Genomic DNA, 20616 nt, shown 5'->3' on the forward strand with positions numbered 1-20616 from the left:
CTTCAATTTGATATGTCGATGATAGGAATCGGTACAATAGTTCAAAAGTTATGACTTTTTGTAGTGGGAAAAATGAGGAAAAATTGTTTTCGAACCATCGATTAGTTCTGAAAAATCATATTTCAAAAACGAAAAAAAAGCATCTTTAATATCGAGATATTTTATGTAAAAATTCTCAGCTTTCAATTAAAAATATAGAAAAAAAAGCGCCCCCTAGTCCAAAGCCATGAATACATTGAAAAACGACTACAATCAATAATTGCGAAAATAGGATCCATATTACCTGCAATTTCAATATTTCTCAATTAAAGCTCATTGGCTTGAATTTGATATGTCGATCATCTAAATCGGTTAAGTGGTTCGAAAGTTATAAATTTTTGAAAAAAGTCATTTTTGAAAAAGTGGAAAAAAATAATTTTTTGGATCACCCTAAAATGGAAATGGGCACCCTAATAAAAAAATAAAAAAAATACGAGTTTAATGTTTTGCGATAAAGAACAAAATTACCACTTTTGACGAAGATCTGAGAATCACTATATTGGTTTGGCATGGAATGGCTGTATATATATACAAAATACAATCTTACGTGCATCGCGATGTACAAAGTATTAATGAATATGTGAAAATTAACGTTAAAAAACATTTCTATAGATCTGTACACTTTTACAGACTTTTCCACATTTTTAACAGACATTCACATGTTTTTACAGACTTTTTTCAAAAATCATCTGGCATCTCTTCCTTCCACTTTTTATCGAATATTTTCAAATCGCAGGAGTAAACATTTACGTGACTCTGACTTCGTTTGTTTTTATTTCGTTCGGAAAAAACGTTATGTGAAAGGGAGGGGAGATTAAAAATGCGTTGCTCAGTGAAAGGTTGAGATGCTCTTTCAGAGATGCAATGGTTAATTAAACAATTGACGGAAAAATGTAGCTCGTTCATTTTATAATTCTAATTATTTTTGCCCTTGACAACAATACCTCTTTTATAGTGTTGATTATCATAAGAAAAATAACACTCCTGATCGTTGGATCTCTTTTGACATTTCAATTGGATCTTTTTTGACAGCCGTTTTGATTCAGTCCGCACTACCTAGATATAGAGGCACCTTGGGTGAAGCGTACATCAGTAAACAGGGGTGTACACAAATGAATGGGCCTGTTTTTATGTTGAAGATCTTTTCATTTACGCACTAGTTGACCCGGCAAACTTCGTCCCGCCCAAAATTTTTTTTTGTTATCAATACCTTCAAACATTCACGTTTTCTTACTATGAGCAGGTTCATGGGTCCAATCGCAGAACTGTTCATTGATTGATCTTCTATTCGACCCCGCTGAATTTACCTTTTACTATAAAATTCCTTCTAACAAAACTCATCATTAAAATATCAGATTATTTTCAGACACAATTCTCGTTCAAGATATTTCAACCACTTGCAAATAACATGTTTCTCTGTTACATGGAATAAATGCATTATACAGAAAATATAATAGACAGATAGCCCTAAATCGGATAATTCCTTCCTCGAGTTTTGTTCTTATCAACAAATGCGGCGATCCTTTTTTTTTGGTATAGATAGAAGAAAATATAGGAGTGCCTTTCATCACATTAAAATCCATTTCCAGTTTCGAACAAAGGTCGATTTCGCTAGCGAAACATCAAATGAACTAACAGCACCTGTCACTATGTAATTGTAGAACATATGGGAATTTAATTTTTCGAATTTTCCCTTTTCCTTCAGTTTTCCGAAAATTTTCAATTGTGATGTTTGGTTAGAATATTTTTGGTTGAAATATGTGTAATATTTTATGGAATACATTCCAGAGGAGGGAGGGGTGTCATACCATTAGAGAAACATTTCTCATACCCAAAAACCCTTACATCCCAAATTGTGCTTGATTAGTTCTCGAGTTATGTAGAAGTTTGTGTTTCGTTTATATGGCAGTCCCCCTAGAGAGGGGGGAGCACAACCGGTTTGTTGAATCCTTCCAGCCAAAACTTTGTGAACTGGTGGGAGTTCTACAAGTTTTTCAACCAATGTTAATGTTTTTTTACGTAATTTTGGATATATTTCCTGTCATCGTACGTACGTTTTTTTCGAAATGTTGATTTTTGACGAAATGGCGACATGTTTTGTAAACAAATACGCTTTTGCTCAAAAATCGAGACAAACACATTTTTTTATTTTATTTTGAAAAATATGAAAACAAAAAATCCTACGTACGATGACAGGAAATTTTGTGCAGAATCTGGGAAAAATTATTTCATCAAAATCGGATGGACCGATCCGATTTTTTTAAAATTTTTCAATGTTTCTATAGTGTTCTAACCCTTTAAAGCTCCTTCGAAAACATGTTGAAAACTGAATGGCGTAGTTTACTCTGATTCTACGGTTCAAAATATTAAACGATGTACCATTGGTAAAACTTGTAATCATTCAATCATTCAATCTTCTTCTTCTTCTTCTTCTTCTTCTTCTTAAATGGCACTAACGTTCCTAGAGGAACTTTGCCGTCGCAACGCAATATTACTTACGTATTTTTTTTTTAATTGGGACTTAGTTCAGAATTCTATGCCTAGTAGTTCTGTTTTCGTTTAAAACTTGCTTCAAAATCATCAATTGGGTTTTACACTGATTGCGAATGTTTTAGAAGGTTTTAATTTTATCCGAAGCTTGCTTGAAACTTGAAATATCAGTTTAGGTTCAATAAATTATTTTATATTAATTATTTAACATCTACGTAGTTTCATTCATTCGGTTCTCACAATGTTGAAATCATCATTCGATTTATTCTTCATACTTTTTAATCAAAGCTACAGATACTAAAGACTAGAGAAATTTATTTCTCTCTTCATTATACGAGGTATGGCTATTAAATAGCGAGACTGGTTACGAAAAGGGTTATATTTTAAAAATTACTGTACAACGATTTGCTCCCCTTCAATATACTCCCCTTAGCTCCTCACACACCTCTCCATACGTTTTTTCCATTGTTCGAAGCAGTGCTGAAACTCTTCTTTTGTTATGGCGTTCAAAAGCCGCGTCGCCTTTTCCTTCGCCTCTTCTACGGAGTACGGGGCATGTTCGAGCACTGAAATACTCTTTTCGGCTAAAAATTGCTTCACCGACAGCGCGTTTTGGGCAGGTGCGTTGTTGTTCGTGTTTTTCGTCACAAATGATTTCCGACCCGCACTACAAACCACGTTCCATTTAATCCTTTCACTACGGCAGTGTGCTCCACCAAAGTGCTACCCCTGTACGGAGCACTGCGCCGAAAAGTATGCACATCGCGCTGGTGTGATCGAAGAGCAGTATGAATTTCATGTCGTCTAAAGACGACGCTCGTACACACAGCTCGTCGCGCGGATGTCGTCTATACACGACACTCGTACACACAGGACATCGCGCGGATGTCGTCTATAGATGACGCTCGTAACGAAAGGGTTAAACTACTGCTGCTCGCAAACTACTAGAGTGATAAAAACGTGTTTTTGTACGTTTATAGCAGACACTTCAAGCTACCGAACAAACTATTCGTTTTCCCCCCACCCCTCTAGGGCGCCATCAAGGCGCGCAGTCTCGTTATTTAATAGCCATACCTCGTATCTGTCTATTTTTTTGTTTTTTATTGAAGAGACTTTCAGCCGTAAGCTGGTTCGTCTCTCAATATCTGTCTATAATTACGATTCCTTCTTCTTAAATATCATTATTGTTCCAATAGAGACTTCGCCGTATTATTTTGCGTGAATTTGGTACTTGATAAAATACTAAGTTCTTCGCCAAATAACACGTCTGATTGTATTCTGGTTGGCAAGTTTGAGAATACGCGTGTACCAGTGGAAGAATTTATTTGATGTAAAATTCACCGGTCACAACGAAAATCGATCAGGCCCCCTGTATGATATACGCGATATACAGATGAAACTGGAGGTTTTGAGAAACATGAGTTTCAAAAGACACAATCAAAGTTGTTCTTTTTATTTATTCCCTCCATTTCCCCTACTATACGAATGTTCCATTCTGTTTTGTGAATTATTGAAAAAATTAATGAAAAGTTGTTACCGATGAATGCAATATATCGTGCAAGTTAGGGGAAGAGCAAATTCTCCTCACAGATCTTGAATACAAGACCACCTCGCTTATACTATCTTGTGACTAAACTACTACTATGCAATTGAGTTCACTACGAGCTTACGCGAGACATGGGACATATGATTCTTTTGTGTTTTAAAAGTGTGCGGAGGTGGCACTTGCTCTTGCTCTCAAACTGATAACGTGATTTTTTGAGAATTTCGCGACAACCGGCAGTGTATAAAATGAGCTTACCGAGCCGGTACACATTCATTCCACTTTGGACAGCGGAAAACAAGAGATTTGAATTCATAGCCAAACTTACCCGATATTATTTTTGTTCGTATCAAAAATTAATTTAGTAAAGATTATTGAATCAGTCATCTTGGAAAATGGTTGCAACTGTATGTTAAATATTAAATATTAAAGTTAAATATTAATTACAATTTTTCTTCGTTTACAGCAAAATATCAATGCGACGGAGAAGGTAGAGACAATCGAGCCACATCCTTTACATCATCTAAGCATCCCATTTGAGAAAGCAACGTTTGGGATGGGATGCTTTTGGGGATGTGACTCGTTGTTCGGTGCCACCAAGGGTGTGCTAAGAACCCGTGTTGGATACGCTGGCGGCACAACTGAATCGCCAGTTTACAAGAATATGTAAGTTGCAATCATAATTTTCTCTTTCTGCCGTGAAATCGTAGATTACCAATTTCCTTAATTACAGGGGTGATCACACGGAGGTCATTGAAATCCATTACGATCCCACCAAAATCAGTTTCACTGATCTGCTGGATCTGTTCTGGAACAATCATGAATACGGACTGACGACCCGTATAAAGCGCCAGTACATGTCGCTTATCCTGTATCACAATGATAAGCAACGAAGAATTTCCGAAGCGAGCCGTGCTGAGGAACAAGTTAAGAGGGCTCCGGAACAAATCACCACCGAAATAGCACCTGCCGGCATATTTTATCCCGCTGAAGAGTAAGTATTGAAATAATTACATAGAACTGGGGAACTAAGTCAAGAGCAAGGTCACTCGTGCTTCTCTGCTCCACGTTCTTGACTAGCGTTGCCAGGCAACCGTAAAGCTCACCAACCTTAAACAATCGGTTGAGCGCAATATCGACGTGAGGATTACATTGCAATATTTAAAGTTGTATTAACTGATTTTTATTTACAGCTACCATCAAAAATATCGCCTCCAGAAACATCACAAACTGACGAAAGGGATTGGACTGACACCGGAACTGCTCCAGAGTTCTCATGTCGCCGCGAGGCTGAACGGTTATTTGATTGGTGTTGGAGGACTAGACCAGTTTGATGAGGATGCCGACCGACTAGGACTTAGCTTGGAACTCGTTCACTATGTACGGGATTATGTGCGTGATAATGCTGGTGGTGGTATTTTCTGTTGAATTCGTTGAATATTTAGATTACTTTACTAGCTCTAGGGTAATGTTTTCATAAAATATTATCAAACATTCCAACTGAACATTGTAAGATAGAATTATTCGTAGTGGTTTGCTCTATTAGGCTATAAGTATTAATTGTTGAATAGTTGAAGTAAGAGAAAGGATGAAATACATATTGATATTAGAGACGAATGAACTCTCAGAGTTTAAAGTCTCTCTAATTCAATACCTTCCTTCCTTCCATATTGATATTTTGTGCAAATGTTACGAGTTTTTCATATTTATCTCTGATCTGGTACACGAAGAATAGTTTGAACGTGAATTTAAAATTATTCGTTCAATTTGTGATTCAAGCGGTGACGATAAATATGTGGATTCAATCTTAGTTAAATGCGGGATTTTCTAAGGTGAAAAATTGCTGGTCATGTCCATGTTGAAATCTGAACCGTATGAAAAATTATACGCATTCCACATTCTCATAATAGAAATTGATTCACAGGAAAAAATGCGAAGTGTATAGTGTATTTAATGGAATTTTTATTTTTTCGACAGTGAATCACGTACACTATTATTATTACTATACAATGATTGTTAAATTTAATAAAACATTTCTGAATGTTGGGTACATCAATAAATACTTCGCCATTCGGCATACACCATATAGAGATAGCATTGGTGGGATTGTGGAAGTTTTACAAGCTCTTTGTGTTTTGACGCAGTCCATGAACCGAAAAGGTACCGCCCAACGTCTCGTCCACAGTCACATATGATTTTGATTTCATCTGTTTTGTGCATTGCTGGTTTGCAGTACTTGAAGAGATAAATGAAGTTCAATTTAATCTGCAGGAAAAAGGGGTGACCATGAACATAGTTGTTGTAAAGCCCAAGACCAGAAATTGATAGACATCGATCAGACAGAAGAACAGATAAAAGACAAACGACATCCAAGTGCATCAAACTTCGTGTATCCACTAAGAAAAAGCAATCGATCTCTATCGAACTGTATAAAGATGAGGAATATGAAATTAGGGCATCTTTGTGATAACAGAGAGTTGCAGCTAACGTGTTAGTGAATATACCGGAATAGATGGTAACACGTTTAGTAATACTCTAAACACTCATTTTAACAATGGCCCCATGTTTTCGTGTATAAATTTAATCATGTGAACCGATTTAGTAGAGTTCATGTCTCTCGGTGGTTGTGTCTAATTCGCAGAATGCTGTTCCATAAACGACGTAAGACGTACAAATAGTAGTCGAAATTAGGCCATAAGGCTTAAAGATTATTTTCTTGTAATTGAAGAAACCCGAGAGCTCAGTATTTTGTTATACTATGAATCTACGCCTTCAAAATGTTCTTACGTTCTATTGTATAACTCCCATACTCTATTTGTGTAAATTGATGGGTTTCTATGCAGGGTTACCATATCTACAGAATAATCTGTATTTATACAGATTTTTAAGACTTTTTGAAACCAAGAATCTGTAGATACAGATTACAGATTTTTTTGGTTTTCATACAGATTTACAGATTTTTCAAAATAACCATATGGCTTGATCTCAATAATATTTTTTTGTGCTTCCTCATGCTCAATCTAAGGTGAAAAGATGCAAAAGTCTGCGTCATTAGCTAGCTTTACAATAAATAAATAACACTGTTTATCTATTTCCTACTAAAGCATAGACAATACGAATGTTTATGTAGCTGATGGTATCCACGTAAACATTCATTCGTCAAATTTATAATAACTATATCAATTAATGGCTCTAAAGCTAATATCATGCTTCAAGATTGAACTTACGAATTTTAACACTTTGCGGTCGTATTGAATTTCACATGATAAAGCAGTGATATATAACTTTGTGAGATTATGAAAGATGAACAAGATTCCGTTATTTTTTTGTCAACTTCTGATAAGTATTTACTAAACTATGTTTTTATGTTTATGCTTAAAAAATATTTGCTATAATTCTTCTTTCGCATATATCACAAAAATAATTAGTTTGACGTCTTTTGCTATTTATCTTTTTGTTTGAATACATGGCAATACATGGGGTTTTCCATTGATCCTTTCCTAAAGCATGGATGACAACATTTGTTTATACTGAGTATCGTTATCTGTTATTCATAGTAGCACCGTTTTGGTTCGTGAATAAGTTCACATTACACTAACATTCGTTCAGAAAAAGTGTGAGCTAATACATTGTTAGTATACTTTTCTGCTGTGGTGGCTGAAAGCAGACAAGCAACGGCAAAGAGTTAATACAGATTTCGATACAGATTTTTCGAGAAAAAACAAATATAAAAAGATTTTTTGAGACCAAAAACACAGATTTTATTATGGCAACCCTGTTTCTATGGTACTTTTATCTAAATTGAAACAAAATTTCAAGATCGTGCGCTATACATAAACGCATCTGTCGATAGTCATTTTTTCAGTATTGTTACCAGTTGAATAATTTTGAATATTAATTTGAACGGTTATGATATTTTCATTAAAATGATTGTTAATCATTGCAATTTTACCACATACAGCGAATCGATTTAAATTAGCAACATTTTATAGTGTTCCTATAATGGACAAATTATAACCAATTAGATGGTTCGAAATCGCAAGGCTGCACATCGAGTCACAATGCTCTCTGAATGGCATATTCGCATTATGTTCACTGAACCCAGAAATGATTTTATTCAATTAGTGAGCAGGAGTAGTTTGACCTTGAAGCGCATCTCGAACCCAACAGAACATACACAGCATCGGCAGGACAAATGCGCAAATAATACGCAAAGGACAAATGCGTTAAGTCAATTTGTCCTTCGTTTGTCTGCATCAAATTGAATTGAGTTCATCCACAAAGGGTAACGACTCTGAGCATTGTGATTGCGAACCAATGAGGCATAAATACGAATCTACGCAGCATAGAAACTAATGCGCTGTTTGATTTATAGATGCACATCGTTGAAGTTTTCGTGCCATTGACCTTTGAATCAGGGAGGGATAATGAACACACATCACTATTCCTACGTCGCCTTACTTTTTTTGGAATATGGCCAAAGAATCAAGTGAAATGTGGATTTTTTTCCATTTTATTATTTATTTTTACTCCGTAGCTCAGGTCTTGTGCCTTTCTTGATGTTACATAAATGGTTTCAAAGCAGAACAAGCGCGAATATAAACAGTATTTGGTTCTAAGCTTGTTCAATCCATACATTTTCTTCATTGCCGTGTTTAAAAAAAAGTAGTATGCTGACAGTGAAAGGGGGCTATCAGCATCTGTTCACCATGGACAAGCGGCTTAAAATAGCGTCTGTTCCCCATGTGAGGGGCGGCTGGCCATTGTCCTCGGACCAGCGTGGGACTCTAAACAGAGCTGTACACGATGGTCTTCCGGTGAGATAGTGGGTTGGTAGAAATCCTGCAAGCCAACCGGAAAAATGAAACGGGCAGGAAAATTCCCAAAGAAATTCAAAAGAGTACATTGAACTGCAAGTCAGCAATCACCACGGTACCACCTACGACTATAGGTCTTCTTCTTCTTTGTTTTTAAGAGGCTTTAAACTTTGTAGTTCATTCGCCTCTTAAAAACTACAGGTACCGAACGTTGCTGCAACATACTCGAAGCGTTTTGAAGCTGCATTACCGGGACAACGTGGATAACGAAACGAATGGGTTGACGACGAGTGACGGGCGCTTATGAGCGGGAAGGATGAATCACGCGCAGCCATGCTGCAAAGAGCGACTTGATAAAACGTGAAACAAAACTGATTGAGGCGGAGACAGCACACACATTTTTTCGGGAACAAAATGCCGCCTGGAAAAGCAAAAGTGTGAAGAGATGGAGCTGGCTTATCGTTCTCGAGAATCGCGGAAGTTCTTCAAGATTCTAAACACCTCGCGCAAAGTATTTGTGTCGCCGAAGGCAGGAACACGGAAGAAGGCATGTTGAACAAACGCGAAATGATCGAAAGGTGAAGGCAGAACTACGATGGATACCTGAACAGCGCGCAAACAGGATACCAAGACGGTGTTGATGAGGACTAAAGGGTGTATCACATCAAATTGCATCACGGAAAAAATGCTGTAGAAATTTAATTTTTAGGAATTATATCTTCAGCTTTCGCTTATAATCAGATAAGAGTGTATAGATCACGTTGGCCATGCTTCACTGTCAATTTTTCGTAAATTTGGAAAAATGTCGTCGAACGAAAAAGAGCGTTGTGAATTAATCCTGTGCACTCATTTCGAGAATCCGGAGTTGTCACATCGGGACATCGGTAAGATGCTGGGAATCGTCCAATCCACGGTCAGCAGAGTACTCAAACGATACTTCGAGAACCTAACCATCGACCGGAAGGTGAAGAACGGCAAAAATGGATGCTCCGTCAGTGAAAAAGATCACAAGCGCGTAGTTAAGCAGTTTAGACGTGATCCGAGAAGTTCGGTCCGGGATGTCGCCAATAAGCTGAATTTGTCAAGTTCATTCGCCCAGCGGACCAAGCAGCGGGAGGGCCTGCGTACATACAAGGTTCAGAAGGCTCCTAACCGCGACGAAAGGCAAAACATGATGGGGAAGACGCGAGCCCGGAAGCTGTACACCGAAATGCTGACGAAGCCGCATTGCCTGGTAATGGACGACGAAACCTACGTCAAAGCGGACTTTCGTCAGCTGCCGGGCCTGTTGTTCTTCTCCGCAGAGGAGAAATTCAGCGTTCCGGAGGAGATTCGCAAGCAGAAACTATCCAAGTTTGCCAAAAAGTATATGGTGTGGCAAGCGATCTGCTCTTGCGGAAAGCGGAGCGCCCCCTTCGTGATGACCGGCACGGTAAACGGGCAGGTTTACCTTAAGGAGTGCCTACAGAAGCGCTTACTACCACTATTGAAGCAGCACGAGGGCCCGACCATCTTCTGGCCGGATCTCGCTTCGTGCCACTATTCAAAGGACGTGTTGGAGTGGTACGAAGCCAACGGGGTCACCTTCGTGCCAAAGGAAATGAACCAGTCCAACGCGCCGGAGCTTCGCCCAATAGAGAAATATTGGGCGATTATGAAGCAGGCCCTCCGGAAGAACCCAAAAGTTGTCAAATCGGAGGCGGACTTCAAGAGAAAATGGATTTCTGTTCAAAAAAAACTACAACCTGACGTTGTACAGAACCTTATGGACGGGGTTGTTACGGACAGCTGAGGCTTATCGCGAATCGAGTTAGAGATCCATAAGATAAGCACTATTTGAGATTATATTTAGAAAAGACCTCCAAGCGAGGTATAGAAACGTTTAGAAAGGACCAATGTAAGGCAATTAAAAGATGTAAGAGCTCAAGTGTTTTGTTAGGCTAGAAAACGCTTGTAGTTCGAAATTATTGCCGGTCATAAATTCAGAATGGACGAATATTTAAATAGCGTCCGGTAAACAATTTAATGCATGCATCATTTAGGATGCATTTTTATTACCCTTTTCCATCCCTAGCTGCGCTCAGCCAGATACACCAGCAGGGTGTAATAAAATAAAAGGATGTTATTTAGAGCGAAGGATGGAAAGGGGAAATCCAAGAATAAGATAGGCGCACCGACGAGGTGCTATAAACTTAAGGTATTTTCTTAGGGTAGTGCAGCCGTCTCAGACTGCACGTTACCATACGCTAGAAGAAGGGACAAGGAAGGTAGATGATCTAAACGAAACCGATATGTTATCGGTTTTCAAGAGAGAGAGAGGAGATGTTCCTCGTCAATCTTAGTTTAAGGAACCATGTATATATTGTGAAACTTTTGAATAAATTTTTTAGTATTGTAACAGAACTCACGCGAAAGCGTTAAAATTTTTCTTTCAATAGAGAAATTTTTCATGGTGGCTCCAGAGAGGAGCAAGTTTTTCCTTTTATTTAAGTACAAAATGTGTTAATTTGCGAACTCTTCTCGGCAGTGGATGCCAGAGGTGATGTTCGTGAAATCTTCTCAGCAGTGAATGCGAGAAGTGTGAATTCGCGAACTTTCCTAAGGCAGTGGATGCCTAAAGAGTGTATTATTTTCGCGAACTTTCCTAAGGCAGTGGATGCCTAAAGAGTGTATTATTTTCGCGAACTTTCCTAAGGCAGTGGATGCCTAAAGAGTGTATTATTTTCGCGAACTTTCCTAAGGCAGTGGATGCCTAAAGAGTGTATTATTTTCGCGAACTTTCCTAAGGCAGTGGATGCCTAAAGAGTGTATTATTTTCGCGAACTTTCCTAAGGCAGTGGATGCCTAAAGAGTGTATTATTTTCGCGAACTTTCCTAAGGCAGTGGATGCCTAAAGAGTGTATTATTTTCGCGAACTTTCCTAAGGCAGTGGATGCCTAAAGAGTGTATTATTTTCGCGAACTTTCCTAAGGCAGTGGATGCCTAAAGAGTGTATTATTTTCGCGAACTTTCCTAAGGCAGTGGATGCCTAAAGAGTGTATTATTTTCGCGAACTTTCCTAAGGCAGTGGATGCCTAAAGAGTGTATTATTTTCGCGAACTTTCCTAAGGCAGTGGATGCCTAAAGAGTGTATTATTTTCGCGAACTTTCCTAAGGCAGTGGATGCCTAAAGAGTGTATTCTTTTCGCGAACTTTCCTAAGGCAGTGGATGCCTAAAGAGTGTATTCGTTTCGCGAACTTTACTAAAGCAGTGGATGCTATATACACACATAAATATATGTTAATTCAAGTACCAGAAGGCAGTTATTATAAATATGACCAACTGCCGCAGCAGCACGTGGTCGTGGAGTTAGAAGCAAGAGGTAGCAGCAGTATCCTCGGCACAATCGGAGAGACCATCGCTAGAGATACCAGGAACTGTCAACCAGCGGAACCAGAAGCAAGCGGTGGCATTAGATGCAGCAGCACCAGCATTGGCACTATCAGAAGTGACAAGAACAATCCGAGCCAGAAGGTTTGGACCACTCAAGAACCAGTCGGCACCAGCAGCAGCAGTAGTATCCCAGCACCAGATGAGTTAATCGAAAAACAGGTATAGAATTAATCTATATTAAGAATTATAGGGGTTGCGATAGCAACCATGGGAGTTTTTAAAATAGGGGCCAAGAGAGCAAAGAAATGATAAAGGAATAAATTCGTACGGTCAAGTGAGCCAACATTAAAATATAAACAATAAAATTAGTAGGAATATGGAAAACACATACAAGATGATTACCACTAAATACTTCACACGTAATGTGAAGGGTCACTGTCACCTATGTCACGAGTCTGATGAGGAACAGATGATTTATTGTTGCGAGTGTGAGCGATGGTTCCACTTGAGTTGCACTAATCTAAAGCAAGCCCCTCTAACGGGTGATCGGTGGATCTGTGTCAAATGCACAGATCTAGAATATAATTATTCGAAGAAAGTGCGAATAAGTGACTTAATAGGAATACTCGCTACTAGCATATATCCTAGTGGGTGGGGAAATTATTATAAGGAGGATATGCCAACCAAGCCGCCTCCATTTAGGGTAATTAGTGAATTGCATAGGCGAGTAAATGGCAATTCTGAATCTGAGTTTAGAAACTCAGAGGAATGCCATCAATTAAAAATGCCTCCTCCTTGGAATCCTGATCTAGTTGATTGCAGGAGGAAAGGTAATGATTCAGATGACAAAGTATTTGAATCATCTAAAGTAACCAGATTAATTGCACCTCCTCCGTGGAACCCTAAGTTGGCTAGGTATATGAGGAGGAAAAATGACAATTCATCTGAGTCAGAAGATTCAGATGATGAAGACAAACTTGAAGTGATACAAGTTGAAATGAATGAAAAACTAGGAGATGTTAGTCCTCAGAGCGGTGAAGATGGCTGCTCATTCCCAGTGAGGAAAGAGCCATTTAAAACCATATCAGTCGCAAAACGCGAATCTGATTATGAGAATAGTTTGCCCGCAATAGGCAAAACGGGTATCATCACAGATGTATGAGCTGTGATAGAAGAAAATACGAAAACCTCCACAGAAAGAGGAATTATGGCGGAAAAGAAAAAACCATGCGTGATGCATGAAGTCAGGGCGGATGAGATATCTGCAAATAAAGAAATAGCGGATTCCAATAATGGAAACGCTAAAAATTTTAAGATAGAAAAACTATCTATCAACCTTCAAGATCCAGAATGGGAAAGGCCAGCTACTGGATTAATTAAGAATTCTGTTGCAACACTGATTGTTGAACAGAAAATAAAATACCCAACTGAAAAACGGTTTGAAGAAATAGAACCACCTGTAGCAGTAGAGGAAGTAGTCCTCAGAAATAGAACAAAAATATTAGCAAAATTTTATTTGAAGACGAAAGCCTGGCGTGAAGGTTTTAAAAAATTCCTTAGAAGTGCAAAGTTCATCCCAAAAATTGGGAGCCAATGTAAAACCAAAAGTGTTATCATCAAGATGGATGATTCATCACAAGATGCTAACATACAATTTGAAAACTCAACAAATATAGAGATTTGTGTTATTGAGCCTCCGAGGAAGGTAGCGCCAGAAATAACACCAAAGGAATTGTTTATAAATGAATCTTCATTTCTTCCAAGGAGAAATAATTCCCACAATAGAAAATCATATTCAGTCGATAATTATAGTATTGGAAATCTCGATAAATACTGTACCCCAGATTACCAGTATCCTCGACGTCGTATCAAAAACGACTTCCACTCTGTAACCGCGAGTTACACTATTGTACCATCATTAACGAAATATGATGAATATTCTATTTTGCAAAATTTGTGACATGTTGACAATATTTAGTCATAGGGCAACACATATAAAATAATGCGATCGTTATAGTTAAAAGCCATAGATTCGTATAAAATAGGACTACTTATAACCAAAAAAATTATGGCTCTGAATAACTTTCAAATCTTTAGAAGACTGTTTCCTAAGTATTAGGGGCGTCTATTTACCTGTATGACAACGAGAGCAATACATCTTGAGTTAGCGCAAGATATGAGTTCGGATTCTTTCATTATATGTTTCCGCAATTTGCAAAATTATGGCCCAGATAGGGAAATTATTACCGTAGATCAAAACTATAAACTCTCTAATATAGAGGTTGGAAAGTTTGTTTTTCAACGTTTGTAATATGTTGATATTCTTTATATCTATATAAAGTATAGAAAATCTTAAGCTTGATAAAATATAAAGACGAAAATCTTAAAATGGAAATTTAACAAAACTGTTAACTGAATTAATTAGAAAATATTTTTAGGCAAATGATTTGCTTGAAGTTCAGCAAGTGAGCTGCTGAAAGACTTTAATACAATTTAAGATACAATTGTTTCGTTATAAAATGGACCCAATAAAATGATAACTTGTAAGGTCCAAAATATCAATTAGAGCAAAAAAGAAGAGACTGTCTGGTCAAGCGTCAAGCATTTGGAATGCTCAAAACATTACTCTGATGGGTTAAAAGTATAGCAAGTATTCTGCTGAAAAATATACATTGACCACTAAAGAAAAAATTATGGCGCAGCAAGTGATATGCTGAAGCCAGTTTCTATACGAATGATTGGCTCAAAGCTCAGTAAGTGAATTGCTGAAAGGAGCGATATCAACTGTAAATTAGTTGATGGTAGAAAAAATTAAAAATACAGCTATGAAGAATTTGGAAGACTGATTTGTTAGCAAGTGGATTGCTTAACCTTCAGCAAGTGATTTGCTGAAGGGGTCAAAACCAAAAGTTTCTTTTTTAAGCAAGTGAATTGCTTAAAACTCAGCAAGTGGATTGCTGAGAGTAACAACATCACCAGTAAGTCGGTTGATGAAATACAGCATGTGAGATGCTGAAGAAAGATTTTTTAAACAAGTGGTTTGCGAAGCTCAGCATGTGAGTTGCTGAGAATATGATCAATGCATTATTCAAATGAATATTAAAAGCATAGCTTCCAGTCTTAACTGAGGGAAAGATTGGAGATGGTTAACTATACAATGTAGATGACATTATGAGTTATTTGAATACAAGTAACAGGAAAAAAAATTGAATGAAATTTTTAAATGTATTTCAAAGTATATCACACTATGAGAGCATGAGTTGCATGCATAAAGAAAACGACTTGAAAAAGTTTATGTGAGCTACGATCAGTCGTATTATATGATTAGTCGGAACAGTTACATGAGAACTGAGGCTTTAAAATTGGATTTAGTATTCAGAGACAAACTTTAATGTTAATACTTGCTGAAGGAACGGTAATTGTACTACCAAAAGATTAGCACATTGACTAATTATTTCAAAAGGATGTTTTGAGAAAAACAATATCAGCAATGTAACAAGACAACTAGCAAAGGGATGTTGGATTCAAGATTCCTTTCTTGGCAACGAGATAACTTAGCATTAAAATAGAACGTTGTGTTTGATGAAAGAAAATCTTATAAGAGAAAAGAAAATGTAATTTGCATTTCCTTTAATGGAAAATATTATATAACACTGAACCTCAATGAATAATTTTCCAAAAAGAAACTTGAAGTTAGTTTATATAATTAACGGTTATATCAAATTACTAGTGAGAGCAATTATTCGAAATTTACGAATGTTTACGATTAGTTTGCATAACTGTATGCAGAAATAAAAATGAAACAAAAAATACTATTATTAATAAAACAAATAATAAGTTATGTTTTCTAGTATAAACTTGTAAGTGTAAGTGTAAGGAAAAGATAATAATGTGAGTGAAATCAAATCACACAATAAAACACAGAATAAAGCGATACAGCTACAGATGGAAATATGTTCAAGCAAATGTATATGATTTAGAACATGTAGAACGACTATCAAAAATTTAAATTAAAATGTAGAAAAGAATGATAATACTGAAGAATTTGGTAAATCTATGTAGTAGATTTACGGAGTCCGGAATGTTACGGACAGCTGAGGCTTATCGCGAATCGAGTTAGAGATCCATAAGATAAGCACTATTTGAGATTATATTTAGAAAAGACCTCCAAGCGAGGTATAGAAACGTTTAGAAAGGACCAATGTAAGGCAATTAAAAGATGTAAGAGCTCAAGTGTTTTGTTAGGCTAGAAAACGCTTGTAGTTCGAAATTATTGCCGGTCATAAATTCAGAATGGACGAATATTTAAATAGCGTCCGGTAAACAATTTAATGCATGCATCATTTAGGATGCATTTTTATTACCCTTTTCCATCCCTAGCTGCGCTCAGCCAGATACACCAGCAGGGTGTAATAAAATAAAAGGATGTTATTTAGAGCGAAGGATGGAAAGGGGAAATCCAAGAATAAGATAGGCGCACCGACGAGGTGCTATAAACTTAAGGTATTTTCTTAGGGTAGTGCAGCCGTCTCAGACTGCACGTTACCATACGCTAGAAGAAGGGACAAGGAAGGTAGATGATCTAAACGAAACCGATATGTTATCGGTTTTCAAGAGAGAGAGAGGAGATGTTCCTCGTCAATCTTAGTTTAAGGAACCATGTATATATTGTGAAACTTTTGAATAAATTTTTTAGTATTGTAACAGAACTCACGCGAAAGCGTTAAAATTTTTCTTTCAATAGAGAAATTTTTCAGGGGTAAAGAGGAAGGTGCGAGCATACGGGCTTGGGCTCGAAGTATGAATAAAAAGAAAATGCCAAAAGTTGTTTAATAGTTTTTATTTTACTGTCTAAAATTTTCAAAAGGATCGGTCTACTGGGCGAATTTCTACAGCGTTTTTTCCGTGATGCAATTTGATGTGACACACCCTTATATCGTTAGTGCTCGTGAAGAAGGTGAGCTCGTGAGTTTTAAAAGTATCTTCTCGACGTTCAAAAGGTACCAGAGAAGTCACTGGCAGTCGTCTACACGCCACTCTGGTCCAGCTACTCGGGAAAACCAAAGGTGAGCGTAAGCTAAGAAAGTAGTTGGAAAGGTAGCGTGATTACAGGTGAAGGTGTTCCCTGATCGCGTAGTCTTTAACGTTTGCTGAACCTGAAATAATAATTGTGTTTTGTGTGTGTCACGAAGCACCCAAGCTGACAACTTACACACAGAATACCTATTCGATACGGGAAAGTGTTTGGTTCATTCATAATTTTTATTTTGAAAGTATGTATGTAAGTAAATTAGTTAGAGGTCTCGCTTCACAATGACATCACACGAAGCTCAATACCGTCAACCAGAATTCCAGCCATAATTTTAGACCAGAGGATGAAAATAGAAATCAGGACATGGAATGTAAGGGAAGTGTGAGTTCCTAAGTCAGGTTCATCAGGAATACAAGTGCTATTCCGCCAGGTCCTGGTCCTTTCGCTCTGTCTAATTTTTAATGCATAGCATATTTCTTGTTGTGAAAGATAGTTCACCGATATGTCATTTGGATATTCCGGTAAATATGAAAAGTAGTCCCGATCGCGATTTTCTTCGGAAAATGTATTACAAATTTCGTTCGAAGAATTCCTCACATATTCATCGAGATCCAGTATTACGAAGTGGGTACGAAGTCTCGTCAAAAAATCTGCATTATGAGTTTGCTAACGACAGTTATTAGTACAGTGAAACCAATTGGATCAGAGAATTTTGAGATTTCAGATAACATTACTCTTTTGATTGGTGAACATACGGCTTCATTACACTAATGTTTATTATTTGATAAATAAAATTCGACGCAAACACGACATATTCAGTTATTGGATGCCTCAAAATATTTTCTTGTCTGTTCGTCAAACCTGTCGGTACATGGTTAGGTTGCCTCAAATATTTCAGTTGATTTTTTTCTTTGTTCGATGTTTGATATTGTTAGTCACTGTTGATAATGGAAGAGTGGCAAACAAAATAGTGTTTGTACAAATTTCAAACCAAACTTTATCCGTCAAAAAGTGTCAAATATTTTACCTCCGGACAAACAGTGTACGGCCAACTTTAGCTTCATGGGACTGGGCTTTATCGGGCACTCTATATTTTTAATCAATTAGATAAGTAGGGGAAATACGGATTAAATGAGCAGGTGTGGTAAAATGAACCTGTGCTTAAATTTCGATAATTTAACTAAAAACCAATTGATAGCTCTTGATTATCCTAGTCTTAGAACATATGAAGCTATTTAAGACACTCTGTTATTCATGAAACTGTCAAGTGTAGAAAATAATAAATAAAACGGAAATTTCTCTCACGATAACCTTTCGGATGTAATTTTGTGCGCACCGTATTTATGGAATTTCCCTAGAAATCAATTTTTCGACCAATCATTGACTGTTCACATATTCTAAAAGAGGTGAACAAATATTCTATTTTATTTCAGTGATTAATGAAAAAAAAATTAGAACACGCGAGTGCATTTTCAGGAAGACGGCTAACGAGGTCTGGAAAAACTACCCACTGTAACCGGAAACATTAATCGTTGTATCCCAACTTTTAGGTGAGTGTAGGTTAAGGAAGTGGGTGGTAAGGCAACGTAGCCAGCCGTTTTAATAAGTTTTAATAAGAGAGCGTATGCCGACCCTGAGGCACTTTTTAAAGGGTGTTTTGTGCGTGCCACCGAGCACATCCACATCTTCCAAATCTCATTGTGGTGTATCTTGCGAAAAGATCTTGGGCTACATCCTTACAAGACCAAATTGACTTAAGAACTAAAGCCACTTGACTATATGAAGCGCCGGAACTTCTCCGATTGGGCTCTGGCGAATTTTGAAGAAAATGATGGCTGTTTTTGTTACCAAATAAAATATGCGTTATTGGTCAGATGCAAATCCACATGTGCTTCAAGAAACACCATTGCAACCGCAAAAAATACTGTTTGGTGTGGTTTTCATGCCGGAGTAGTGATTGAGCCGTATTTTTTCCTCTATGAGAACGACCGTCATGTTACTGTCAATGGAGAGCGCTATCGCGACATGTTAGAAGACTATTTTTGGTCAAAATTTGATCAAAAAAAGATCTTAACACCGATGATATGTGGTTTCAACAAGACGGTGTCACTTGCCAACAGATCGATCGTTGTGAACAGGCCTGTGGTGGTCATATGACTGAAATCGAATTCTTCAAATATAACTACAACTAGAGTAAGTTTGAACTCAATATCAAAATCCTGTGGTTTATCAAAAAAAAGTTGACATGTTCTTAATGGAAGACCCGTTACTTATTGAACATTAGTGTATACAATGGAATAATTTCATTCTTTCCAACCTGAGGGAAAAAAGTGAGTATTCAGTGACCTAGGTGATCTTCGCTCTACTTTTTCCGTTAGTCAATCAATTGTTTTTGCAAATAGCATTTTTTGAAAGTTCACCATGACTTTACAGTATGTTTCCCTGATAACACATTCGACTAGTATTAGTAAGTTTGTGCACGCTGCTGTGTCCGTTGCCTTATCTGTGTACATCCTTTGTGTTCGACGTCCCTTCTTAGCAAGAAATGGTATTCACAATTTAAAAACAGCTACCAGGAATAAATTCTCCCACTTGCTTCACCTTTCTTAATTACTCAACCTAACAACCTGTCCCAGAGTATCGACCGTCGAAGTCAGCTCAATTCGTAAATGCAAATCAGCATGAGTATGATTTCAATGTACACGCCATCGCATCACAAACGAGCGCGTGCGGAAATCTCGTGCACGGTCTTTCCTCACTGATATGAGTAGAGAGATGACGATGACGAATAGTGTTCACCTTCGTTCGATTAATTTCATTCAAGATCCAAATTTAATCGCCATTTTCGAGCGTTCTACCGAACGGAATTAGATGAAAGTAGGTTCTATCGATTTGTCGGATTATCTAGATTGAAACGGGATATAAATTTAGTTGGGTTATCTAAGAAACATCCTGATGATCGAATTTTAATATTTTTAAAGAATGTATCGATAACGGGTACCTTCAGGATATCTAGCGTCGAACAATTTTCAAAAATTGTGCCGTTTTCAATGAGAAAATTGGATTTGAAATCGAATTTGAATGACTTCCCATCGCTATCGCGAGTTCCCCCGCTGTATGCATATCAACATCAGCTGTGTTCGGTTTGTTTTGTTTCGTTTCTCTTTACGCGATCCAGTCTGTCTGGGACACGCGCATGGCGGTTTTATTTTGTTGTCACTAAATACATTACAAAAAAAAAACTGTGTTTTTTGTTAATACAATTATTTTTTTTTAATGTCCACCAAAGTTTGTCTCACATTTTTTCCCATCAATTTAGTTT

General features: G+C 37.3%; 1 protein-coding gene across 1 annotated transcript; it reads left to right on the forward strand.

The window, feature by feature from the left end:
* The first annotated feature begins 4320 nt into the window (after positions 1-4320).
* On the forward strand, positions 4321-6158 carry LOC129767589 (peptide methionine sulfoxide reductase-like). The gene is made up of 4 exons (XM_055768632.1): positions 4321-4479; positions 4539-4738; positions 4806-5066; positions 5266-6158. The coding sequence occupies exons 1-4, from the start codon at positions 4468-4470 to the stop codon at positions 5498-5500; spliced, it is 708 nt and encodes a 235-aa protein (XP_055624607.1). The 5' UTR covers positions 4321-4467; the 3' UTR covers positions 5501-6158.
* Positions 6159-20616: the final 14458 nt, after the last annotated feature.

Source organism: Toxorhynchites rutilus, chromosome 2 (assembly GCF_029784135.1).
Source record: "Toxorhynchites rutilus septentrionalis strain SRP chromosome 2, ASM2978413v1, whole genome shotgun sequence".
Taxonomy (NCBI): domain Eukaryota; kingdom Metazoa; phylum Arthropoda; class Insecta; order Diptera; family Culicidae; genus Toxorhynchites; species Toxorhynchites rutilus.